Below are 27,479 nucleotides of genomic sequence, written 5' to 3'. Positions count from 1 at the left end.
ATGGTCGCTTTTCCGTCCACCGCGTATCCCACAACTCTTGCCGCTCGTGCACTTAGAAGCGTTGAGCGTTCAAGTGGTGTGAGGTTGTTAAATGCAAGCCCGAGCTCCTCGGCGAGAGTTTTGTTCTCCGGATCAGGCGATTCCATGACTAGGGCTGCGGGTGCACTAGGTTTTACTAGCATTTTTAAAATGGCCGCCGTCTCGGTCGACTCCCGCGTGTGGGTGCTATATGGAGTCGACATACTAAGTATCTGTTTCATGGACCGGCCCGTGTGACACCATTGCTCACGTCACCAAATGTGCAATTTTGGCGGGAGATTTAAAATTTTGGCTTAAATTGCCTTATTTCTCAGTGAATAAAGCATCATTTGCTTCCGGGAAAGCGCTCGGGGTACTATGAAACACCTAATCTTTCGAATAAAACAAACTTTTGTTTTCTCTTCATGGCTCCTTTAACTGCGCCCAGCTTTGCTGGTCATTTTTCTTCACAGAGTGGAAGGGCACTGGATTCTTTGAAGAAAAACTGCCACTGCAAAATTGAAGCCTTTGCTTTTGCTTTTACCGCTTACACTCACTAAAGGGCAGCTCCAGGGTTTCTTTTTTCTGGTTTTCTTCGCAAGCTTGAATTAATAAACCTGAGAGAATCCTGTGATCTATTCAAAGTACTTTTTTTTTAAAGAAAGAAGGAAGCCCACATTTAACCCTTTAACCACCAATTCAACTTCCAAAACATGTACCAACATCGCCAATTTTTTTATAGCAGTCATATTTTTCCCCATGCAATTCTGATTCTGAAAATATATTGCATGAATAATTTCTGTTTAGAATTAGCACAGAAATTACAAAAGAAAAAAACCTGCTGCTAGGGCGGCTTTGCCTCAATGCATGCCGTGGTAATGAGTAAAAAAACGTACTGAAAGTCAAAGTATTTTTTTGGTACAATCATGGTAACACACAGAAACTTGCACAGACGTTCCTTCGTCGTAACAAAAGCTTTCATGACTAATAGTCGCTCTTTGTGTGGTAGATTTCGAAGCATGGTGTCACACAAAGCCCGACTTGGCAGTCCTCGCACCAGAATCGCGTTTCTTTGCGTGACTTCTTTGATGCATCCTTAGAATGGGCACGTGTGCAGACAACACATCTCCGCGTTGGCTCCTGCTTTTTTGGCGTTGGTGGAATTTTTCTTGGGAAATGTCGGCATTTGAGGCTTGTCAGAGATGAGTCGGATCTGCGACCTGCTCCAGACAGAGTGTGGAGGCTCTTGTCAAGTACTACCTCCACAAGTCGTACGCGGAAATCCAAATGACTCAGTCGTCGTCCTGACTTCTTGTACAGAGTAAATGCATTGAAGATAGCTATGTCAAGGAAGTGGCGAAATAGTTTCTTGTAGTAGACCTTCTGCCCCTTGCGTAACGATGGATAGTATGACAGGTTTTGCTCCGACCGGTCGACGCCACCCATTGTGTTGTTGTAGTCGAGAGCAATGGTGGCCTTAGAAACTTGCACGTTCCTGCGGGTGACAACATCTTGCATGGTAGGTGAATGAATGGTGCTTATGAACGTCACAAGCTTCTTGTCTCTCAATTGGAGGGCGAGGCATTTTCCACGTTGAAAGGCGCAAATTTCACCTTTTTTCAAACTCGTTTTTGAACGGAGGCATGCCCTTTCTTCCGGGACGAGCTGTTCCATAGACATCGGTTTTCCGCTTGAGAAGAATGTCAGCAAGTTCCGGTGAATTGTAGTACAGTTGAACCTCGTTATAAGAGACATGGATGTAAGAGACAAATGGGTATAAGAGACACTATTCACCCACATGGTTGGCTGCCCTATCTTTCCCATTCAGTTAACCTCTTTTATAACAGACATCGGATGTAGAAACTTGGTTATAAGGGACAAGTAATACTTGAACTTTAATCGAAAATCTCGCTTGTAACAGACATTTTAACTTCAGATGCAGTGCCACCAGTCACTAATTGCAGTTGCTTCCATTGTGGAAACACAGGCAGACGACAGACGCCTGCAGTCGCTATTAATTATAACTCCAGCAAACACACAGTGGTTCAGTCAGCTATGAAATGACGATGAGAAGCCCTGCCAATGGAAATGCAACTTACTGAAGTGGTTGAAGCTTACTGCCATTCACTGGAGCGCGACCGTACATGCGGGCTCTCCCACTTGCATAGCTCCCAATCAAGAAGCATCGCAGATGTTGAGTCCTGCGAGCGTAATGAGTAGCCTGAGGACACAGCGGAAGAAGCTGTGCACTCTGGCTATTCATCAGGCTTGTGAACTCAACATCTATGATTCATCTTCCACAAACAGTGAAAGGAAAGAAATCTTGTAGAATCGGTTGTAAAAAAACAGTATCCATACAGCCATGAAGCAAACAAAGATTCAGAACTGTTTCATAAAGTCTGGGGGCCAAACATAAATTAGAATGAATCTTTTGCAACATGCTGTAGCGTTCTTTTGAGCTTATTTTAGTCATACTGTGCCCACATTGAACTATGGGTTGATCAGTTAGTGAAAACATGGTACCCTGCTTATAAGAGACATCTCTTATAAGAGACAGAAACTGCTCCCCGGTACATGTCTCTTATAAAGGGGTTCAACTTAGTTGTCAACCGTCAAGGTGTATCCCTTGTCGAGAAAGGGCTCCATAAGGTCCATCACTACCTTGGTTCCCATGGCTTCATCTCTGGTGACGTCTACTGTCCCCTTGCCAGTGTATACTATCAAATTGCAGATGTAGCCACTTGAAGATTCACACAATAGAAATAATTTCAGGCCAAATCTGGCACGTTTCAGCGGAAGATACTGCTTCCATGCTAATCTTCCCTTGAAAAGCAGGAGGCTCTCATCAACGGACACATCCTGTTCTGGCACATAGGCATCAAGGAATGCCTTGTTCAGCCTTGTGATAACGGGCCACAGCTTCCATAGCTGGAGGTGTGGATGAGTAGCTTCATCCATGGTTTTCAAGTTGGTGAAATGAAGGCAGCGCATCAACGCGTTAAGCGGTTCCTGCTCATGGCTTTGCTGAACACTGGTGTCTCCAAAACTTGCTTTGTTGACCAGTATATCTCAACTTGAGGTTTGCCGACAATACCCTGCAATATTATCAGTGCAAGGAAGACCATAATCTCATCGCGGTCTACCGGTTTCCATGTAGAACCCCGGGCAGCAAAGTACGCTACCGCAAATTGGTTTGCTTCCGTGACGGTTAGGTCAATGATGTCCCAGTCAAAAAATACATGAAACCAGTCGAGAATGTCAATTTCGTCAGTGGGCTTCCGCAAGATTCCGGGCACTGAAGAGAAGGGAAACCGTGGAGGTGCAGGTGGCGGGTTATTGGTGTCCACGCGCTGCCACACACGTGCAGGTCAGTGCGTCCCTCTCGTTGTCGTCATCATCGCCGTTGCCCTCGTCGTCATCTGAAGCAATATCCAGGATAAAGTCAACATCCATGTCACTGTCGGACACAAAATCCATTTCTTCACCAACACTGCTTTCTTCACTGCTCCGAGAAGCACTTCTTTTTCTTGGAGCGTCGCCGCCACCGGCATTCCTTTTGCGAAGCGCCATTGTGAAATAGCTATTTCGCGCCTTTCGCGCGCGAAAGGCACAAAATTCAGTTTTCCATAGACAACTACCGCCATCTCGAGTTGAAAATGGCAAGCAAAGCAATTGACGACCGTGATACGTCTTTGGTGGCATTGTGAAAGGGCTATTTCGCGCCTTTCGCGCGCGAAAGGCACGAAATTCAGTTTTCCATAGACAACTACCGCCATCTGGGGTTGAAAATAGCAAGCAAAGCAATTGACGACCGTGATACGTCTTTGGTGGCAGAAGGAGCGGAAAATCGGGCCGGACAAGCGTGACTCGTCGTTGGCGATATTGGTACAAACTTGGGTGACGAGTACAGCTCGGGGTTGGCGGCTAAAGGGTTAAGGGAACAAGAAGTCCAAGGACACCTGACACTTTTATGGGTTGTGAATGAAAAAGCATTAAAGTCCAGCCGAACACCCGAGACGCTTGCTTTCGCCCCATAATCTCAAAGGACTTTGTCCTCTAGCACCTTCCTAAGGACCTTCACTTCACTTCCTGCCTCTTCAATCGCTTGGCAGTGTTCTTCCGCTTTCTTGATCTATGGTACACTGCACTGGTGTAGACAGCCACCTTTTGCTACTGCCAAGTTTAACAGGTGCTATGGAACCCCTTGCGCTACGGAACGCTTCAAAAACACGTGGCGGTGGAGGAGCTGTCCCACTGCTACCGACACCAACGCCGCCTTCTTTGCTTCCACATTAAAGAAGAAAGAAAAACTGTTAAGCACCCAGGTAAAGATATCTGAGCTTTGCCAAACTTGGTGTTGCACATGAATTAATTTATGGCCTCGCCACCTGCTTGTCAGACAGCGTCTCTGCCCACTAGAGAACAAAATCAGCAGGCAATATTACCCTTTGCTTTGCACTTCGCTAAACTACCGTGCGCTGCATGATGGCGGCAGTCCCAGGACACAATTCTTCAAAACTCCCGGCAGAAAAGCTGCAGAAATTGAGCGACTGTTTTCATTGCTTCATAAACGTTGCCCCCTTGTATTATTCTGTGCAGACACCACGGTGCCAATTGGTGCACTCCACCAGACAGCGCATGCCAGCAGAGGTAATGCAGTGCAGCCCCCGCCAAACAGCTCGGTTGGGTCAACTTAAGAATTATACCGCAACGCGGCCATCGGCACTTTTTTTTTTTTTTTCCCATCCCCTGGCAAATACATTAGGCAGCTTCATTAAACCAGATAGTAGCTAGCATTCTGCAATTCGTGCTGGGGGGCAACTTTTCACTGGCTCGCATGACAACTCCGACGCACGGGAACTTTTGATTGCATTGTGGTTGACCTTGGTACTTCCTTCCGCATTTGTCCCTGAACGGAGACATTCCAAAGGGCTTTTCGAAGTCCCCTTAAGACATGCCGCACCTTTCGAAACAGCACGTGCAGGTTCCACGGCCCCTACATGCAGTCCTCAGTGAGTGAATAGCTCTCCCTCTCCCCAGCCCACTCCTCTTACCTGCTTCTTGGTGGTCTTCTGCAGCTGCTCCTCCTGGGCGTCGTCCCAGAGCCCCCGGTGGACGAGGTACTTGCGGAAGCGGGAGGTCGGGTGGTCCCGCTGGTCCCAGGTGCGCACCTCGTCCACCGACCGGTACGCCGAGCTGTCGTCCGACGTGCTGTGGTGCCCGATCCTGGTCACGTGCGAAGGGAGGCAGTGTGAGGAGCAAAACATGCCACGACAGGACAGGCACCAGCAGTGCGTTGATGACATTGCTGCGGTTATGATCCTTTTTTCGATCTGTAATAACTCGCAATAAAATGAGAGAATAAACTCCGAGGGTCAATAATTTAGTTTGCAACATGACACGTGTTAAGTTAATGAGTCTAAAGTAATTACTCCCGCTGTGCTCATAACGCAGCTGCTAATGCACCTCTGCCCTTTGCCATGTCTGCATTTTTCCCGGATGCCTAGTGCCACTAAGAATGAGATAATAATTTCATGCTAGTTAATTTGAACTACTTGTGGCTATACATTTCTTGTCTGAATTATGCAGGATTCACAGATTTAGTGCTAAAGTGACAATTCAGGCTTCCCCGAGAGTTATGTGAAGAGGATAAAATTTGAGAGTGAACCACCTGACACAGGAACTCAGCCAGCATTTCCGGCATAATGCGTTCAGCTCTTATTCATTCTTGCCCCACTTCAACTGCCCCTATATGTGCCATTTTTCAGTACAAGCAATGACCTAGATGACCTTTCATGGCTGTTTGGCAACCAACTGATTAGCCCACACTTGGTGTGCCAGCAGCGAGTAGCAAACAGCCTGAAGCAATTTGGGCCCGAAAGAATTTTTCTGAAGTTGCTAGGAAAGCCATATAGCTTTCCTTTGAAGCCACACAGCTGATTTTAGGTGGATGACAACATTTCCCCTTTGCGAGATCTTCTTCACAAGCCGAACGGCATGTGCTAAACTGTCCATCAAGGCAAAACAGCATTCAGATACGATTAAAAATATGGCTCAGCGCAACAGGTTCCCATAAAGCCGTCGACAAGTTTCGATGCATTACGATGCATTTACCCACGCAGAAACAAAAGACGCAGACTGAACTTTACCTGTAGGTCATGGCCTCGATGAGCACGGGCCTGTTCTCCTCGACGGCGATCTGGCGGGCCTCCTTGGTGACGTTGTACACGGCCAGCACGTCGTTGCCGTCCACCCGGATCGACGCTATGCCGTACCCGGGTCCCCTCGCCGCTGGTTAGCAACACACACTCATTGAAACTGCTGCAGCAAGTTCAAAGAACTGATTTGGACAGCCATGCACTATCCTCATTCTTTTCCCACGAAAGTAATTTCGGGCACAAGCACTAGCAACGCACAAAGAACACCCCTCGTCGGCATTACAAAAAACATTACAGCGTTGAAACCAGTCGGCCCGTATCGATAGGGTACTGCGCCGAGAATACAAATACACTGCTCACAACAAGAACAGTTGTTTAATAACACAGAATACGCTAGGAGACTGAAAGACGCTGTTACCACCCCACACATTTTTCCGGCACAGCAATCTGGGACGTCACAAATCATGATTGGTGAAACACGAGTGGCCGTGCTTATCAAGTGCTTTTTTATATATAACGTGAGAACATTGAAATGCAAAATCAACGCATCTGGCAACTTTTGCTCAAAAGGCACAACCTTCAGCTTTTAACCACTACCAAACAGGCCACGTCACTACATTAGGGGCATTGTTTCAGCTTCGATTTTGGTCAAAATGTTTCACCTCATCAGTCCAGAGATTTATAGGGGTGGAGGCGACATAGAAATGCATACACATTTAAGAAAAAACAAGACATGCACATCCACTACACCTAATTCCTTCTTATTGCACACGACGGCGTACTCAATCCAGAGTTTCACATGGAGTAGCAAGGGTTTCAACTGTTCAACCTCAAGTCGCATTCTCAGTAGCCTCCACCCATTGTTCGCAACAGGGTGCAATGAAGTGAGAAGCTTCGGTACTTTACAAAACCCTACAAATCCAGACTTCCAGATACATTCACAATTTTAGCTAGATGACAGAAAAGATTATGGCAAAGTGCATGCCACGTCCTGCCTTTGCCTTGGAGACCCAAGCACTGCGCTGAAGCAGAAAAACTTACCGATGCCGTCGCCTCGGTACTGTTCAAAGGCTGGGGTGGAGATCGCGTAGCCATTATTCCGGCTGCAAATGCACGACAAGAAGAAAAGGAGGAGTGGGAACTAGAATCAGTTCTTGTTGGCAAGTTATTCTTAGTTATGGCACGATCTATGTGATACTTCACAAATGAGAATCATTTAATTTTTTTCAGCATGTGTTTCAAACAACCCTTCCTACCTCCTAGCCAATCAGCCAACTGAAATTTGGAAGTAAGTCTAGTCCACTTATATTCTAGAGCAAAAGAAATCCAATCATTATAACCGATAAGTTATAGTTGGTTGCAACAAAAAAGACAAAAGAGATACGAAAACATTTTATTCGCAAGCATTCAAGGCTGTGCTACTATTTTATTAGAATGTGTGGCCTACTTGGCACGAAGATCCCATTTTTTTTTCAAAGATATTGAACGCCTAGATCAAGGGTCGGTAACTCTGAAGACTATCCTAGGACCATGGACTTGGCCCCCAAAGCAGCGTCAGGTGTTTTCTTATTTGGAGGACATTCTTCACATTTTAAAATTGTGAATTCTGTCTGAAAATAGTCCATCAAGCACATCAAGCCGCGCCACTATTCTTTTTTTTTTTTTTAATTTCTGCCCACCTCTTTCTAGGTCCTGTTTTGCCTACATCTCCGACTCCTAGCAGAGAAGCATGTAGGAGATTGCAAATGCCAGAAAAACTCTCTGCTTTTTCAACTCATTTTCCGAGGGGTGGATGGAATGCAAGTATGTCATTGGTGCAGAGCGCTGGTAGCAGCTCGCATTTTCAGTGGAATTGGGGGCATTCTTTTTATCTGACGCAGCTCGCTTGACCAGATTCCATCGTAATATCCAATAGTGCAACACTCGAGCATTGTAATAAGCGGTCTATTTTACTACAGCACGCATACAAAAGTGGACGGTGCCATAGTTGTCCATTGTTACATCCGATGTACTGTTGCAAACGGTATCATTATAAGTGGGCTCGGCTGTACTACACCTCTATTCTAGCCCACAAACATGGGTCTGTCCATTTGCCACCTGCACCATAGGCATCTTACTGTCAGCGTAACACACCAGTCCAAACCGCTCGACCACGGGGGGACGACAGTCGGGTCACATCGGGCCGTGAGATGGCCACGTTTAAATCGCTCACCGGCGCAACAGGCGCGTCATTGGCGAGTGCACAAAACCTGGGTCTATTGACTGCATTGTTATAAATAATAGCAAGCTGCCCTAAATTGAATAAACATCTTAAAATGCTACACTAAAGTGAAGCTTTTAGCCCCTCACTGATTTACTATGCAGTCCAGCCAAAATACACTGCAGAAAAGCCAGCTTTCTCTGATGATGATTATGAAGTGAAGAAAAATTAAAAGGCTTCCCATGGTTGGAATTGAACCCGGGTTCATCGCATTACGAAGCCGACGTCCATCCGAACGCGCCATCCTGGCACGGTCAAAACAGTTTGAATTTGGAGAGAGGGGTGCATGGACGGGCAAAATTGGAGAGAAAATGCACGCCTCCATCTACAAACGGGACGGTTGATTGCTAGGGAAAGCCTCAGAATGCTTGTATCGGTAAAGCGCTAAAGAGCACAATTGCAGTGCAGTAAATTGTCACACTAAGAAATATCTTTTGTGTATGGTAAGGTGGTTCGTTTGGTGTTGGACCTGATTTTACAAAACTTTGCGTTCCCCCCATCGTTGTCATTTTCGCCAGAGGCACAGTTTTTATCATGCCTTTTCAAAAGGAGCGCTATGTTGTTTTTAAAAGTCTGCATTTACAAATCTGCGTTGCAGTGAAGAGCAAGGGGCAGAGACGGTGCCCACTCACCAGAAGAAAATTATGGGGCAGTCGAGGGTGGCGGCAAAGTTGAGGGCGGCGTGGGCGTCCCCTTCGCTCGCTGCGCCTTCTCCAAAGTAGCAGATGACGCAGTTCTTCTTCTGGGCCAGCTTGAGCGCATACGCAGAGCCCACGGCTGAAAACGCGACAGAGAAATTAACGAGAAGGGGCACAAAGGTGCCTACTCTCAAGAACAGCCTTTTTGTTTCTCTCACACCCCTGGATCACAACAAGCCGGAGGTGGCTACCCATCCGAATTCTCTGGTTAACCAGAATATTGCCGAGCAACGACAACAAAAACCATATCCAGATAGATCAGCGTCAACTGTAGCCTCGTTACACACTGTTGATTCGTGCTTATACATGCAGCACACAAAGGTCTGAAGAATTTTCGGGTCAGGTTGTCGTGAACAAAAGGTCTGCCCGCAATGCTTTCGCACGGCTTATTTGCCTAGTCAAGAGGTTGACCGTGTGCAAGGTCATCATTTGCGCTGGGGTGCGCTATGGAGAGTGCAGAATTCCATTTTATAAAAAGCCAGACCCGCGAAAAAAGGAAAAAAGAAAGACATGAGGACACAAAAAGTTAAAAGGGACAAAAAAGTACCACACAAGAACTTCAGGATACAGAGGGTGCGCTTTGGACAACCCTTTATTTTCTTCGCATCTGTTTTGTCGGGGGCATTTCGAAATGCCTGATACCCTTGCTGATAGCAGACATTAAATATGCGCAACCTTTGTTCATCACTTGCAACTGCAAAACAATCATCTGTGGTTATTATGTGGTGTCAAGCAGACGTTTGTTCATTCCTCCTCACCCCAAGCACCACAAACCCTGGCGTTTTTTTTTTTTTTTTGTAAGTGGGGGGCCCTTTTCTATGAGTGGACAACAAATTAGCTTGAGTGGTCACCACAAGCTGCCAACATGCGCCAACCAAAAGCCACATTAGGCAAACATGCGTGTTGTACACGAATTTCGGCTCCAGAAGCAGTTAACCTCATCAGCTGATGTTGGTTTTCGTATTTGACAAAGCAAATAAACAAAGTGTACACATTACAAAAGGAACAGCACCATTACAACCATAGGCGGTGGTGATATAAATGACAACAACCAACGGCATTGCTCAATGCAACTGTTTTTAAAGGGGTCCTGAAATGCCTTCCGCCGATGCATGGATGTACATGTAACCAAATAAAGCAATGTATTAGCAATCTCCTCCTGCAAGAATTTTGTTAAAGCGATGAGTATTAGCTGAGAAATCGTAAATCGAAAACCACGCATTATCGTCGCGCCGTATTTCCTCCTCCTTTCAACTGTTTCTTCTCTGTTGGCCTCCCCTCCCATGATGCTTCGCTCCTCAGCGGTGACGTACTTCCGCTATTGCGCTCCCACAGACTGCCGTCTGCTACGGGCCAGCTCTTTCGGCTTTTTCATCTTTGTTGACACCATGGACACTTCTCTAAAGGCTGGAAAAGCGAACGAAAGACCTGGCCGCATGTGTGCGGCCTGGCCTTGCCCTTTCGCGGTGTACGTAGCTGCAGTTGGTATCGGCGGCGAACTCGCATCCGCGCAGGGAGAATCGTGCGCTGGTTCTCTTTGGTGCACCGCGCACTGTTTATCCAAAAAGCGCGGTCTCAGATGTGGGCCCGCTGGTGCCGGGTCTTATTTTGCGGCGGTTGTAATTCCTACTACCGGCGGCATGTGAAAAAAAAGACATTTTAAACCGACACAGAACCCGTGCACAAAACGCGCCGGATCGGATTGCTTTATCAGTGGCGATGAACGGGAAGGCGCAGAGCAAACCAACGCCGCACTCGAGCAGCAAGCATCCGTGTTCTGCCAAGCTGCACCCGTGTGTTGCATTCAATACTGATGGGAAAGCGTTGTTTGAACTTGTTTTGATAGTCGTAAAATGTTCAGGCACTCCGGCACTCCGCTAGCAGATCAGCCGCCGAGTCATTTCGGAAAACTTTTAACAGATGGCGCCGTATGCATTAGTATGTCACAACGCAAAACTGATGAGACGTTCTACTAAAACTCCCCTCGCGATGTTTACGTAGCGGGACGCAAAAATTTAGCGTTTAGCGTATGCAAAGGCACAAACGCTGTACTAAAACTCTCTATTAGCAGCAAAATAGCGTGCGTACGTGAGGCTGCTTGCGTTTACAAAGCTGCACGCCGAGCGCTTACGTTTCAAACCTAGTGACATTGTTTAAATACACTCGCAAGCACAGTGTAACGTAGTCACATATCAACCGTATGCTCAGGCGACAAGCAAGAGCTTATTTTATGTGGGACGGAGATTGCGCATAAAGGCCCGTTCGCACTTGCGACGAAAGCGATGGGAATTTCGTCGCTTTGTCGCGCGACGATCGTGTTTGTCGAACTGTCGGGAGAAATTTTCGTCGCGCGACAGATTTCCCGTCGCTTTCGCTCGCTTTCGTCGCAAGCGGGATTGGAAAGTTCTGCCCCTGCCGTCTGCTACGCAGCGCGGAGGCAACCACGCGATCTGCTCGGGCCGGACGAACGCGCACACTCCCGCACGGCAGCGCCCCAAGCGGCAGCCGGCCGCGTACATCGCTCCCGGCGCCCGCCTGGGGCCCGCCCTCGGCACACTAGCAACACTAGCCAGTATATTTCAGGCACAATAATAGAGGAAAGATCTTTTGCTTCCGATGAACCAAGTTCTTTGCCCCTGTGTTTTTAAATACGTGAAGTGGTTAGCACGTCGCCCTCACGCAGCTCTGTATCGTCGTAGCATCGCTGACTGTCCGAACGAAGCTTGCAGCTAAGCCAATGCAGCGACCGAAGCTGTGTGTGTGTGTGCATCGCCTCCTGTGTGTAGCGTTCGTTTCGCGATGAAATGCGACGTTGTACTTCTGCGGGTGGATAGTGCTTCCCATGGTCTGGATTATCTTTCTCGAACGACGAACGACTCAACCTCGCATGGGGTATGTGTAGTGTGCCTGGCTAAAAGCCTTCTCGCTTGCGTGCCAGAGTTCAGTGACTTGCTGTTCGTCCCCGCAAACAAGGCGCGAGGTGAGTGCCGAATTTACGACGGGCAGGAGGAAGCAACCGATAGTCTGTCAATCGCGGTTCAGACTTGCAACGCATGTTGTGACGTTGTGTTCGTTCGAAACGCATCTCTGGTTTGTTTTGAAGTTGAATAAAATGTATCCGTCAAACCCGGGCATTCGGCTCAGGGCGTTCTCTGCGATTGCACAAAAGAAGTGCCACGGGGCTTCAACGCTTTCTTTAGGGAAGGTACTCAGGTAAGAGAATATCCATGTCGTGTTATGGCCGTGTTGCATTCAATACGAACGGTTAAGCGTTTGTTTACACTTGTTTCGTTTGTCGTAAAATGTCCAAGCACTCCACTCCGCTGGCAGATCAGCCGGTGAGCCGACGCTGAGCAGACGACTCATCTCTTTGCCGGAAGTGCGTGAAAAAGCCGCCCAATAGCAGGATGTCTAGCTCATGACGAACATATGGGAATCGATGATGTAGACATGTGAAGATGGCGGCGTCCAAAAACACGAAGGGAAGGGTGAGAAAAAAGCGACAAACTTTGCAACAAAAGTGTGAGCTTTCTGCTGCGCGTAAAAGAGTAATACTTGGCACAGCTGACGTTGACGACCCAATCTAACGATTGCGCTAGTTCATTTAGTGTGCTCAAAATGCCTTTCAGGGCCCCTTTAAAATGCAGTTTCATTCTGGCTACGTGAAATTACCTCCACCATGCCAAAAACATATTTTGCACTAGAAGTAAACAATGACTGAGTACAGAGACGTGCACACGACCTCACTGCATGAATTATTGTGGGGCTAGCACCTTGACGCAAGCACTAATGATAGTCAATTCTTAAAGGGTGCATGAATGATTACATCACGAAAGGTCAGACAGCAGCTACACTTGATGAGAAAATCTAGACTTGATGAGGAGACCACACAATCATGAAACGACTCGCTTGGTTGATGTAGGTTTTGCCACATATTACAGGAAACCGATATGTGACAGCACTCTTACAGGGCACTAATTTTGATGCACAGTGTACAGACCAGCTGCCGAATTCCAGCCACATGCTTTAGTGAATGCACTTCTAACTCCTGCTAAGATTACTCAACATCTGTAGTAAGGTCAAGCAGTGTACCAAGAGAAAGACGTTCTACTAAAACTCCCTGGGGTCCTATAGCAAGCGGGCATTTGATTGAAAATTGTGATGCCCCATAAGACTACTGTTCGTTATAAACTTTCTGTAGCATGAGGCAAGCACCAGCCAAGCAGTAATGGACCACCAGCCAAGCAGGTGGTCCAGTAATTTGTGTGGCTGCTGCGAGAGCATCAGTCGTCCCAGTGGGCGTTCTCCTCCCCTTCCCGTACCCTGTGGCATCTGGGTGCCCAGGGGGGAGCTCATGGTGACGAAGTGGTACTTGTCCGTGCCGTAGTGGACGGGCATGCCACGGCCCTTGCAGTCGTCCAGGATGTTGCCATAGCACTGGCCCATCATCTGGGCAACCGGGTAACCTCGCCACACCAGCACCCCTGCACACAGAACGGGCACAACAGGCTATAGCCTCGCGGGGGCAGAAGACGAGGTGGTCCACAGCTAGGCCTAAAGAGGCCCCGCAACCAACTGAAGAACAATATGCGACTCTGCGAGTAGCATTGCATTGGGGAGTGCAAGTACTGCCCTGGGGGTCTGCAAACAGATGCGTGCTTCTTGTCTTCATTCACCCCACAGCATTTCCACACCCCGCCAATTTCCTCGCCTTAAATCACACTCTTTTCTGTCAGTGTGAAAGTGTAGTATTCGCGACTAGAGATCCACATCTGTTGCAATACCTTTCCCTTGCTACCAAACAAGCCAGCTTTATCGACTTTTTTTTTTTTCAGCACCAACCTCTCCCTTTGCCTGTCGAAACAAGAACTAGCTCCCCTGCTGCTAGCTAAGCCCTGGGGAGGAAGAGAGAGTAATACCCCTGTCACACGGACACTTTCAATCGCGACTGAATCGATCCGGATGAAACTCAATCTGGATCGGACGCTGCTACAGAGACAGTTTCAATCATGATCGAGCCCGATCCCGCTCGAACTCAATCCTGGTTTCCCAAGCGCAATGAAAGTTTCCAAGCATGATCGGATGAAGGCGGTGATACTCTCGTCCCCACTGAGCAATAACACAGAAGTTGACAACTTCAACTAATGTCACAAACTGTATCAAATACTTATATACCTATACCTGCAAATATAGGACAATAGCATTTATATAGCTATGTATGCCTACGACCACACAAAGTTACCAGACGCCGGCCACAAAATACATTTTTGGCGCCATCTGGCGTACGTGAGTGCAACCGGTGCCACATCTGAATTGGGATTGAAGCGTGCCGTGTAGCAGCGGTGGCGCGTCAAGTGCACTCGAAAAGTCAATCGTGCTTCACTTCAATCCGGGAAAGTGCCCGTGTGACAGGGGTGTAAGAGAGTGAGTGGCCCAACCGGCTTCCCGGTACTGCCCGTAGACGAGGTCCCGGTCATCGAGGGCGGGGGCGCTGCCGAAGTGGGTGGCCTCCTCCCCGTGGTTGGTCATGTAGAAGGAGATGCGCCCTTGCCGCTGGGACTCGTACATGATGCGGTCCATGTGGTGCAGCAGCACCATGCCCCGGTACATCTTCAGCAACACCTCCGCGGGGAGCTGAAAGGTGCAGAGAGGGGGAAAGGGAGAGGGAGGATGCACAATTGGTGAACAACTTTCAAGACACAGTAGCTACAAGAAAAAAAAAGGGGGCATCAGCTTCACCAGGGCATAGATCAAAGCACAAGAGACTGCCACAACAGCACAGGAAGGTTCTTTGTTGATTTTATTTTTAACTGCGTGCTTTCACCATGCGGCATATGAAAGAAGGTGTAAAGATGGCAAGGGAGGAGAAAGTCGGAAAGCAAGAAAAAATAAGAAAGCAGGTGGTCTTCAAAAGTTTGTGCGCACTGCTGTCTCTGATTAATCCACCTGCATTTATGCTGCCCTTGCATTCAAGAAGTGTCCATCCTGAGAGTGATAATGACTGCTCTCATAATTACAAAAAGCGTACACATCTCGTGAAACAGAGGGCAGCAGTTGAGCACCACTGCACTTAGACCACGGAAAAAGTGTGGAACAATGCTTTACATGCACCGCAATCAAATGGTCCTTTTCTATAGCAACAATTGTAAATAGAATTCTCTATCGAAGCTCTCCGCAAGCATGCACTGAAAGGCCAACGAAAGCGGGCAAGCAGGTAGAGAGGTATGTAGCCCATGGGAGGAAGTAATGCACCCATAGCACCACCACTTTCCACAATGAGTACGTAAGAGAAGCAGGTGAACACACCATTTCCCACAAAAGAAAGCGGACGCTTTAATTCCCCAACGAAATCATTTTGAGGGATAGCCAGACAAAGGCCAGAATTTCTTGACGTCGAGGCTTCCCATAAAAACCCACTGCGTGTCAAACACTGTCGTTAGTTTGCGGGCTCAAACGTAAAACAACCTGAGAAAAATGAACATCCATTTGCTCCCACCAAGCCCTCACGCTGGTAACTATCAAACGTTTGACATAAAACAACTCGTAACAAATGCCCTGCGCTTCCGACAAGCCCTCACACTGGTATGACATCAGGTGGGGCCTAGTGGCTATAGATAGAGCGCTGAAGGGAAGCCACTGGCAGGATACCTGATATGACGTGGAAGAGAGGAAAATATGGAACTATTCAAGTACACTGACGTGACCTTTGACTCGAACCTCAGCGGCATGCGTCTGTGATGCCTCTGACATAAAATGAAGAGATGAGCTAGCTGGTGAACATCCATTAGTGAAACTTTTAAGCACAAACTGACACAGAGGACGAGAAAGGGAAACGACACCAGCACTTTCTACAAACTGATAGAAAGAACTGAAGCGCTAGTCTCATTTCCCTTTCTCGTCTTTGTGTCAGTTTGCGCTTAAAAGTTTCACTAATGGCCTCTGACATACAGCCAGCTGGTTCCCAGCTTCGCATGAGTCCTTATGCATGATAGACAGCCAGTTGCTGTCTACAAACAATGCAGTCACTTTGTCATTTTTGTTCTCGAATAGGCAAAAGAGAGCTAGCTGCCCAGTTCCTGTCATTTACAGGTGACAAAGCTTGCCTGAAATTGAGGGTCATGTGGATGCAGACAGTGACGCGCAGTTACCGGAAGCGTAGAGACCTTTTCATATGAAAGCTCACCCTGGTGGCTACATGCATATCTAAGCGACCTTACAGAGGGGAGAACTTTTGCCCGTTGGGTCTACGTTAGGCAACGGCTGGTCTGTAATGCGTTTCTATACCTCCACCTTTAGCAGGGTTGCTGCTTCCGCAGTGTCTTTCCAGACAGTTTACACCCAAGTACGTAAAATCACTTGTGAAGCAGTCCCTTCTTTTTTACCTTTAATTCTGACCGCCCTACCCCACCTGCCTATTTCATCTCCAAACTCTTTGCGGTGATTTGTGCAGCTTTACACTCAAATTTTCTGAGTTTATTGTTTAAGTTTTTCAAGAACATTGCTGCAGAATATTGTTGCACAGCAAGCAGCTCTACGATGCAATACACGGCGACCAGGGGTGAAGATGACCAGGATCTGATTGTACCCGGACAGCGGAACCACCCAGCCAACCAGCCTGGTCACCAACCAGTATTATGGCCTGTAACTTTGCCTATACTGTCAATATAGTTAAATTAACCACTTTTCGATATTTTCGTTCGAAGTGTGAGTAACAAGGGCTTTTCAGCTGACAAGTGCACTAGTAAAATTTGGCGCTCTTTGCCCTTGTCAGCCTTGCGCCATCAAACCCAAACCCCCCCCCCCCAAAAATAACAATAGCAATCCCGAAGGAACTCCTAAGAACCCAGAGTACGGCAGCATGCAACCGGTGTGCTCATAGCGTGCAAGCCCCTGCATTGACAGAATCTGGTCCTTGTGTAACTGAGAGGTGGGTGATGACATGCCACTAACACCTGGGGAGAGGGAACGTGACCCCACCAGATGACACATTCATGGGGAAAGGGATCTTGACACTGTACTCCCCCTCAAGGGGGAGGACAACGGCGTGCCATTCTACGCATCCCTGAGCTCTTCCGCCACCATCTCTTACGAGGATGGACGACAGCACAAAATTATGCCCCTCCTGTTCGTGAGGGTTGATGATCACGATGATGCGGATGTCACCACAGGCATCTCTACAAGTGGGCACATTTCTTGCTCGAAGGCAAGCACACGAAAGAAAAAAAAAAAGAGAGAACACCGTCAAAAGGCACGCAGCCCATCCTGTTCCACGCAGTCTGCCACAGCGGAGGAGACACTCGCCTGTGGGTCCTGTGCAGGCACGATGGGTTCGCCATCCCTGCCCAGGACGCGGTACACGGGGAACCCCTCGGAGAAGACGTGCGACTGGAACTGGAGCGCCTCCGTCCAGCCACACCGGGTGCCCAGGAACTGTGGACGGCTCGTTTCGTCCAGGGCCGAAGTGGAGCTGCCGTCCTCCTGCTGCTGCTGACGCTGCTGCTGTTGCTGCTGCTGGACCAGGGGAGGAGTTCCCAAACATGACCTCACGGCTACAACACCCACCTCTTCCAGCAAACAGCCTAGTTAAGACTACAGCACTGCATGCGGCAGTGGAAGAAAATGTGGCATCCACCTGAAATGCAGCCGCACAGCTACAAAGGAAAGCTACACAGCTTTCGTGGGAACTTTCCAAGTGAATAAAAATTTGTCCTGGAAAATTAGCCTTGGACTGATTGATTGATTGATTGTAGGGTTCAACACACCGACACAATGCAGGCAATGAGGCGCGCTGTAGTGGAGGGATCCAGATTAATTTTGACCGTCTGGGGATCTTTCATGTGCGCCGAAATCTAGTACACACGGGCGTTTTTGCTTTTCACCTCCATGAGAAAAAATTCGTCTTGGACCAGGACGAATTTTTCTTCAACTGCACAGTTTCTGAGAACAGCTTTCCTTCGTAGCTGTATGGCTGCAGTTCAGGTGGATGCCAAATTTTCCTTTGCACAAACTTGCTCCACCTTGGGGCTTTCCTCTTAATCTGGTCAATTAACACCTGCATGCACAAACTACTCACGAGGCACCTACTTCATGCAGCAGTCAGACACTAAGCTGGTGTTTCAAAATCTGACTGTTTGCCCTGGCAGCAACTAATAAAGCACAGCCTAAGGAATTCTGTCGTTCTTGTTGGAGGTTTTGTGTCGGATGTAATGGCAGACCTGAGAACTACTTCAGGTGTGCATTTGTTCTGTCTGTGTTTTTTATTTCACACGCAACGCCAAGTCACGCACCAGTCTTTGGGGGTAGCAAGCACATTCCCTCGAGTGCAAGAAATCAAGCTCGCAATTCATTCGTCCAGTGGGTGCCGTTTACAGGCTGCCATTCATATGTGGTAGCGTGGGCAGATAAGAAGATGTGCCAACACGCGATTAAAGGAACACAGCAATCCATTATTTGGGAGGCCAGACATAAGACTATCGTGCTACTAGTGACGCCCCAATGTTCGACAAAAAAAAAAAAAAAAGGATTATGTTAATTAGGCACGGACACCACGCAACTCAGGAACTGGTTCAGGCTGATCACTGCTGAGTGAGCAGCCATTGTTGCACCACGACTATGAGATAGTGCAGGTTACCCAGTCCATTGAACAATACCTCACCTGCACCTTTGCGGTAATTCACTCCTTCTCTGTACAAGTCTTTATGTGGTTCTTATTGACAGCTATAACCTTCAGCTGACACATGGTGCTCATGCTTAATACAGCCCCCCCGTTTCCAACTGCCCAACACAGCCTGTACTCGCCACACTGGCTCATTTAGCAAATTCGATTCTTAACCACGTCAGACATAAAAACGATAAACTGCAAACATAAATTCCCAATCCAGGTGAAAATGTGTTTTTTTTCTAGCTAGAAATATTCTAGCTAGAAATAGCAGAATTTCTAGCTTGAAATTCAGTTTCTAGTTCATTTCTAGCTGGATTGAGATTTGCTTCCAGCTGGCATTTCTCAGTCCAGCTAGAAGAAAAAAAAAACCCCACAAGCTGGAAATAATCGTCTCCAGCTAGACTAAGAACTTTTTTAGTTAGAAGCTGTCGATTCCTGCTAGAATCTAATAATACAGTCAGAAATGAAGCCGGAAATTATGATTTCTTGCTAGAAATGCTCTTTCCATTTTTACGGGGGTCAGGGTAACCTTTGGAAGAGAGAGAAATAACTTCATTGTGTGAGAGGCAGTAATTCTATACATCGGCCAAGAGCCCTTGGGCTCTAGCAGTGTCTTCGACCAGTCTTCGACCAGCAGTGTCTTCGACCAGGATGGCGCAGACTTGATCCACTGGGTCAAAGCTGAGCAATACGGTCTCCCAATGTGCTGGACAAGTGATGACGCAAATGGACACTGTTGCCTGTGGACAGGCCCACAGCATGTGAGCCAAGTCTGCCCTGTCCTTACACCAGTGGCACTTAAACATTTCGGGCATACAAACGATAAACTTTAAACACAAATGCCCTAGTAGGTAACCTTTAGATTTTATTGTTTTTTTTGCATGCATGCACGAACTTCTGGATAACAGAAATTGAAACTCTGAATCCAAGTTTTGGTAAACAAGCCACGCAATGCCGCTACAGCCACCGGTAATAAGTGTTCATGTAAGAAATCCACACGCTTTCACACACTCCCGCTCACCCGTCATTTCTTCCGCCTTTTTTGTGCTCCCGTCGTCAGCACTTGGTGCGACAGACACACTCTGCAGAGGGTGCGGCAAACCTGTCAGGGCCACAGGCACAGCAAACCGCACCATGAGGAGAGAGAGGGCGAGGTAGAGAGACAAGAGGAAATGGAGAGAGGAGAGAAGAAAAGAGAGCGAGTGGTCAACGCCAGCACAGGACAGAGCGGAACAAGCGTGGGCTGTCTAAGTAATGAGGGGCGGCCTTCTGTAAGAAGGCCACTCTACAAATGGTGCCATCAGCCCGTGATGGAGTGTCATTGTGCATGCTACGTCGCATGCTAATGGCATAGCAGGTAATGAGTGTGTTTGTAAAATGACCCAGGATACTCTTAAACGACTGTTTTACAGAGGGCTGCCCCACTATGTGTCTACAGGCAAAGCAAAAGAAAGTGAAAAAAAAAAAAAAAAACGAAAAAAAAAAAAAACACCCATTCCACACTGCCCTGTCTCTGTGAAATTTTCCCTTGGGCTGCGCAACCTTCACAATGTGGCACCTAAATGGTGAAGATGTCTAAAGTTAGGCTTTTTATTAAAAAAAAAAAAGGACACATGGCAGCTTTCGATTTTCTTTTTGAAGTATTTGCCACAAGCACCAGACTTTTGAAGAAGATAACGTTCTCCCCAGGGTAACTTGACTCATTTGCGGTGCAATGTGCTTGCTTTCAGTAAAGCAACTATAATGATCGTAGTGGAAGCAGCAAAGATGTTAGCCGTACTGCAGGCAGGCCTAAAGTGTCACCATGAATCTTTTAACAAAACATCCCTCGAGATGGCCTGCTTCAACATAAAATACACAGGAAGTCAGTGTATGGTGCTCTTTCTAGATACGGTGGTTTGCTAAGTCACGCAAAACAAGTGAACCCAATGTTCTACCCGCCAAGCAGGGCCCTCCAAAGATGTGAAAGTGGAGACAGCCCGCGTCCTTGCTTGGGGCTGTCACGGCCAATGCGTAAATACACTGCTTGACATTCAACAATGGTTCGCCTCATTTACCACAAAGCAATTCAGGGTGTCTACCAAGTTGACATTTTCAAATTCCCCGAATTTTCCCGGTTTCGATTTTCCACGAGACGTTTTGATAAACTCCCCGAGTGACACAGAACTCTGTTTTACGTCAACACAGGCTGACACCACTTCACCAGTTGCCATCACCCTCTAAAACGCACCTCATAAAATAAAATATGACATTATAAAATTTGAATGCTAACCTGTAACTTTTATCTCATTCAAAAAGAAAACATAACAGTATTAAAATTCGCAGTGAATGAAATATCGAAAAAAAAAAAAAGGTAAAACCGCAGTGCCATGTTCTCAGCTCGCACTCAATGCCCCAGTGCTGTATTTCACTGCTTCAAAAGAGCTTATTTTGGTTTGGATGAGGAACACCTGCATCTTAAACACCATCATGTTAGGCGCCCTTAAAGGCCACCATACTTTTAGCATCAAATCGCTGCACAGGATGAGCTGGAAGAGTTTATTTTGGAGTCACATTGGAAATCAGAAACACCTCAACTACACCCCGCTATGGTGACTCCATGAAAAGTTCTTTTGGCGCGCAGTGAAAGCTACGGAGTCGAAACATGCTCTGTCTTTCTACGCAGTGGAATATAGTGCCGGCTTGCAGTTAAAAGTAATTCTTAAAATGGGGTACAATGTCTATATCCAGTACTTAAGACAAATTTTGAACACAGCTGCGAACTTTTAAAGTTGAAAATTAAGAGAAGTGTGTTTTTATTATTACGCCAGATTCACAACTCGAAGATTCGCAACGTGCGTTCACCAACTAGAAATCACAGTAGATGGTGCCAGGTGTTCCAGCATAGAGTTGAAAGCTACTACAGCCCCCGCTCCTGTGGACCCACTTACGCTGCCATAACAAGCTATCGCGGCGCACAACGTTTTCTGCCGACTTTCAGGAGTCTGGGAAACACGGCAGAACACAAAGGTAAGGGGGGGTGGGGGTGACTTGCAAGCTGCATGAAGTTAGTTCTCACTGAAATCAGTGACTTCAGACAGCGCCATCAGTGACCGACGGCTCCGGAGAGCTGCCTACTTTTGACTCGCTGTTACTTGAGCCAGCATTACCGTGAATTTCGCTTCATTTATACAGTACAGCTAATTTTCCCTGATAGAAGCACCAATTCCCCCGAGTTTTCCCCGAGTTTTTCCAGACTGTTCAAAGTCCCTGAGAATTCCCGGTTTTCCAGGTTGGTAGACACCCTGTAACTTTCATTGAGAGTGCAGTTAAATCCCCCGGTGAGTGCGTTTGTCTCCGGGTGGTAAGCTGCACAGGCCTGGTGAATGAGGCAGCGCTCGCCAAGTAGCTTTGTTTGCCGAGTAATTCTCGCAGCATGATGCCAAAGTTTGAAGCGACACAAGAGGAAATGAGTCACTGCCTCTGCAGCAGTAGCCGGCAGCAGAGTTGTCTCGGTGTACGAGCGTGCGAGGTAATCCATCGCGGAAACATCCCCACAGTTCCCAGCAGTAGTACAACATCTGTGTGCAGCACTAGCTCAATCCGCTCACGTTTTCAGAGGGTTGCTCTGGGAAAGGTAAGGGCTGTAATGGTTCCACCCCACGCAGAGGCTGCACTTGCGGAGGCACTGGCAGCCTTGGTGCAAGCGGAAGAACTTGCCCACAATGCTGTGTACACCAGTATCGCAGGTGGAAGCACCGGCATGCCTGGAGCACGCCGGCGTGAGCGCACTGTGCGTCGTAGCGGAAAGAGGTGAAAATAGTGGAAATTAAGCAAGTGGTGCAAACGGTAACCCGGAAAGAGGTGAAAATAGTGGAAAGCAAGTGGTGCAAACGGTAACCACTTGCCGCATCCAGGCAGGTAACTCCGGTGGCAGGGTACGTCCAGACGGATCAAGGAAGCGACAGGTTTGTCGAAGTGCCGGGGGCACAGGAGCAGAACTTGGGTTGGAAAGAAAACTCAAGATGGATATTTCAAAGGGCTGCCCCTTGCATCGAGAGATGCAGTGTCAGTGAGGATGGATACCATGAAAATGCCTTGGCATTGCTACGCTTGCTGCCAGACCAGCAAATGAAGCAAATAAACAATGCCTAAAGAATAAACAAAGCCCTGCAGCCAGCGTGACCAGATGGGTCCTTCAGGTACGACAGTGAACAGAAAATATGACAGTCTGCAGACACACAGAAAGAGAGGACGTAAAAGTGGGAGTCGAATTAGTACATAGCCAAAATGATGGCCGAACACTATTTCACCATAACTGCATATTTGGTTAGTTATACATTTATTAAAAAGCTTACATGTCTTTTATCCCAATATGTGGCGGGCACTCACTGGTTCTCCACATAAAAAGCTCCCACACCTTAGAAACATCACCCGAAGCAATGCTGCAAAAATATTTGCCCTACAAATTCTGACCAGTTCTTTCTTCTCACAAAGCAGAGGTTTACATATCCTGTGTGACAAAAAAGCTCCTGCTGCCCAGAAATCCTTCCTTTTCCTTCAGTGACTTAGTTCCAGCCAACTGCCTTCTATTCAAAAAGCTAACTTGGCTTTTTTTGTGTGTGTGTATGAACACTGGCAATTTATTACTGCAGCATCGTTCTTTCCTTTTTTTTTTCCCTTGCCTTCTTTTTTGAAGATCAGGCATCGTGGAGTCATGAGGCAGAGATGTTAGCGATTCAAAATGGAGTATGAAAGCCTACTTTCCTTGGAACCCTGGCAAGCAGCACACTCCAGTTTTCCAAACATTGCCCCTTTTCAGCATGGATGGGACAATCAGTCAAAACATACTCTGAGTAGCATGGGTTGCCACTAGGGAATGTAAATGCATACGGAGGAAAAACCTTTAACCACTGATGAAAAAATGAAAAAGATCATAGCAGCACATCACGTAGACAAGGTAGGCACATGAGCAGGCATTCCACACCCCCTTGTAAATAAAACGTGGCGTGGCAAACTCAACCATCTCTCCTGTGTACTCCAATCACAGTAGTATGTTGCATAGTGACGTTTTTGAGACAACTGTAAACAATACTTTAGCACCGCATCATACCAAGTATTTGAGTAGTATTCAAGAATTGCTCAAACAATATTGCAATTTAAGGTAGTTCTGAAATTGTACCACTCATTCACCAAACAACAAGGAAGAATATTTGATTCACTATTCAGAAATTTTGCAACTATTTCGGTGCTGTGTTGTACCAAGCATTTGATAATTATGGGTGAACTGTTCAAACAATATTACGAATTTCAAATAACCCGCCACGGTGGCTCTGTGGCTAAGGCATTCTGCTGCCGAGCACGAGGACGCGGGTTCGATTCCCGGCTGCGGCGGCCGCTTTTCTGATGGAGGCAAAAAGCAAAAACGCCCGTGTGCACAAGATTTCAGCGCACGTTAAAGATCCCCAGGTGGTCAGAATTAATCCGGAGTCCTCCACTACAGTGCACCTCATCGCCTGTGAAGCGTCGGCGCATTAAACCCCACAATCAATCGATCGAATTACGAATACTAGTTCTGAAATTTTCACCTTTCTAGTCATTGACCAAATGAAATAGAAGGATATTTCATTCGCTATTCAATAATTGGTAATATTTTGTATCGAGCGAATTGTTCAAACAATATTACAAATTTCGAATAGTTCTGAAATCGTACCGTTTCAGTCATTCACAAAAAAGGAATATTCGATTTGCTATTTTTAATACTGAAACACCTGCCGTGAATTCAAATCCCACCTTTACTATTTTTGGTTCAAATCCCCTCCTTCCCCAATGTCCGAACCTTGCAGATGATCCAAATAAAAAAAGTGCGACTTATGCGATTATAAAGTCTTATGCGACCGTCAATCCTCCAAAACAGCAGGTCGTGCAACAAGGGCCGTGCGTTGCCACTGCTCTTGTACAGCATAATGAGAGAATTCGCGCTCGCAAACTCACTTTGAGGCTGGCTTTCCCAGACTCTTCAACATTCCAACAGAGACACAGCCAACCATTGTATTTTCCCCCTATCAAGCTTCACATTTCTGCAGCTTGTCAGCTCTATTGTGACCACTTTTTGCAACACAGTATAAAACAAAAAAAGTTCTCTTATTTTTGGCCGTCCTGCTTGAGATAGGGTGTCAGCTGATAAAATCAGATATACACTAAACTGGAACAATACTGCCGCAGGTACAGTGCGAAACAACAGCTGTGGAGCAGACTTCAATGACGCTCCTGAAAGTACATGGAACAGCTGTTTCTGTGTTACTTGTGCTTCGTTTCTGACGATATCTCGCTTGTACACGTGGCAAGCCAAAAACCCTGATAAAAAAAAAAAAAATTGTTCACAGCAGCCGAGGTCAGGTTTTGTCGCTGTTCTAAATCAGAACATCCAAGAACTTGGGGCACCAAAATTAGGCTAAAATCCACCTTTTTTTTTTTTTTTGAAGTTTTTCTAATGCACGCACCTTGTGCAAGAATAAATCTAGAAACTTGGCATTCCTGCAATGATGTCTTTAAGCGCCTTTCTGTTAGAATGAAAGTGCATTCAGCAGCAAAAAATTATTACTTATGGCCCAAACCCAGCCTGCGTACTTGTTTAAGCTCCATGAACCGTCAGATGAGCTAGGGAAGCCCATAATCAATACGAACTAGAAATTAGTTTCAACTGACACAATTACGACAAAAGTTTGTGAGTAGAATGTGAGTAGATGACCGCAACGTTGCCAAACACAAAAGAAATTCCCGAATTGTTTTTTTACATATTCCTACCACACTTAATTTTGAGCACAGTAGACATTTTCACCAAATAGTGAATTGTTTCATTAGCCAAAATCTCATTCTAGACCAAAAGGCATGTCATATTGTTCCGTACGCCACGAGAAAAAAAAAAAAATCTCCCATGAATAGTTCACTGTACCTGAAGAGCAAACCGGCGTTTAATTGGTTAAAAACAAGGCAAATAGCCAACCCCCTATATACAAAATGCGCACACACTACTAAATGGTCCTCTTGTCCTGTTCTATCTTAGCCGTGAACTCGTGCATGTGCCGCTTAATCTTGCTTCGGAGTTCGGCCGCATTCTCAAGCACTCCGTCATCACGAAGCGTGCTCAGGTACTGTTCCACCAAGTCCGGAGGCTCTCTGTCCAAGCGCACGGCTCCCGCTTTCGGCTCGGAACTTTCGGCCTGGCGAAGGCGCTTCGTCAGCTGAGTCACCCTATCCGTCAGCCTGTCAATCACGCCGTCTTTTTCTGACACAAGCTTCTCCAGTTCGCGCTCCTTGGCAGACGCGCGCTGCGCCTCGCCCTCTCGTAGCCTGGCCAGCTCCTTCTCGAGCGCGATGGCCCGCGCCCTCCAGAAGCCCTCCTCCTCTTCTGACGAAGGCGCCCGGTGCAAATGGGCGTCTGGAATGTTAGATGCGGCCTTGAGGTCGCAGTAGCGCTTCTTAATTCTGCTCACGTCTTCCTTGAGCTCGCCGATGCGCCGGTCATACTTGGCCACGAGGTCCTTCTGAAAGGACTCCAGGTAGCCGACGTGGTCCCGAAGCTGAGCGGCCTCTTCACGACTCGAGGACAGCTCCAGCTTCGCCTGCTTCAGCTCGGCGTCGCGACGTCCCAACGCGTCTTCCGCTTCGTCCAGGCGCGCCTTCCAGCGCTGGTGTTTTTCAAGGAAGGCCAAGTCGACGTCGCGAAGCAGCCGGAGCAGCTCGAGCTCGCACGACGACGAAGCACCGCCGCTGGGAAGCTGCAGACGGTCGCCGAACAAGATTTCTCTCTCCATGGCCGTACTTCCGACAAGAAAGCGGAACGAATACCGACGTTTTCCGACTGACTGTATCTTATCGTTGCTCAAGAGTTCCTTCGTCCCTTGTTTGTTGACGTCGGCGCGCCCAATCAGGCGATGGCTACGTTCGCGCCGTGCTGCTTTAAAAATGGCGGAAAAGACGAAAAAGAATCGACGACGCGCCGAACTTTCGAAGCGTTGTCAGCCAAAAAAAGGGCGGCTCGAATATTTCAACGTACAAAATATGGCAAAATTATTAAATAGAGCGAAAATAAATAAATCCCAGTGGTATGCGACGAATAACTACGTCAGGTTCATGCAAATCTTCCGCCTTCAGGAAAAGTTCGTCAGCCTTTAGGCTGTAGCAGACAGTTTTACGAAACTAGCGGCTTTTTCCGAACACCTCGCTAACCAGTTTTTCTTGGCTTGGGCCGCTCAGGCTACCCCGTAATTATCGGTAATTACCCTAATCGCCGCGAGCGTTTGCCGTTACGCAATGACAACGCGCAACACTTGGCCAACGCCGTGTTTTGTTCGCACGGAAGAAAATAAAATGATGTGAGAAACCGAAATATTTGCAACAATGCACGTGACGTACGCGATCCATCTGCGCGCATTCGCGCACGCGATAGCGCACACAAACAAAGCACTCCTACTCACTTTCAGAATCGCCGACGTGTGGTAGAGTCTGGGACTTGCAGCTTTCCGGTGCGTTTGAGCAACAGCGCGGATCGCGCGAGCTGACAACTTCGCTGCTATCATGACCGCGAACAAATACCACTTGCGTGCAATAAAAACAGCTCAGCAGCTGAGCTGACTGATTGTCGGCTTTATTTTGGATCGGCTCGGTTTCATACGCAAAATTTTGTTTGTTGCTTTTTAACG

At 47.3% G+C, this 27,479-nt stretch overlaps 2 protein-coding genes across 3 annotated transcripts in view; both read right to left on the bottom strand.

Annotated features, from left to right (window-relative positions):
- Positions 1 to 27,440, bottom strand: part of LOC144149539 (2-oxoisovalerate dehydrogenase subunit alpha, mitochondrial-like) — a 32,309-nt gene extending 4,869 nt beyond the window's left edge. The window contains exons 1-8 of one of the 2 annotated variants that reach the window (XM_077681160.1): positions 27,255 to 27,440; positions 17,436 to 17,645; positions 14,573 to 14,768; positions 13,457 to 13,618; positions 9,069 to 9,213; positions 7,218 to 7,279; positions 6,168 to 6,309; positions 5,073 to 5,244 (exon numbers count right to left, since the gene is read on the bottom strand). In XM_077681160.1, coding sequence (XP_077537286.1) covers positions 5,073 to 5,244; positions 6,168 to 6,309; positions 7,218 to 7,279; positions 9,069 to 9,213; positions 13,457 to 13,618; positions 14,573 to 14,768; positions 17,436 to 17,645; positions 27,255 to 27,356 — 1,191 coding nt within the window. In that variant the 5' untranslated portion in view covers positions 27,357 to 27,440. The remainder of the gene's footprint in view (positions 1 to 5,072; positions 5,245 to 6,167; positions 6,310 to 7,217; positions 7,280 to 9,068; positions 9,214 to 13,456; positions 13,619 to 14,572; positions 14,769 to 17,435; positions 17,646 to 27,254) is intronic. The other variant, XM_077681161.1, reaches the window with a different exon arrangement.
- Positions 25,516 to 26,735, bottom strand: LOC144149544 (uncharacterized). The gene has a single exon (XM_077681167.1). The coding sequence runs from the start codon at positions 26,589 to 26,591 to the stop codon at positions 25,809 to 25,811; it is 783 nt and encodes a 260-aa protein (XP_077537293.1). The 5' UTR covers positions 26,592 to 26,735; the 3' UTR covers positions 25,516 to 25,808.
- Positions 27,441 to 27,479: the final 39 nt, after the last annotated feature.

Source organism: Haemaphysalis longicornis, unplaced genomic scaffold (assembly GCF_048455015.1).
Source record: "Haemaphysalis longicornis isolate Haplotype H1 unplaced genomic scaffold, Haemaphysalis longicornis Haplotype H1 scaffold_8, whole genome shotgun sequence".
NCBI lineage: Eukaryota > Metazoa > Arthropoda > Arachnida > Ixodida > Ixodidae > Haemaphysalis > Haemaphysalis longicornis.
Note: the sequence above shows the minus strand (reverse complement) of the source record. Positions and strands in the feature narration are given on the sequence as shown.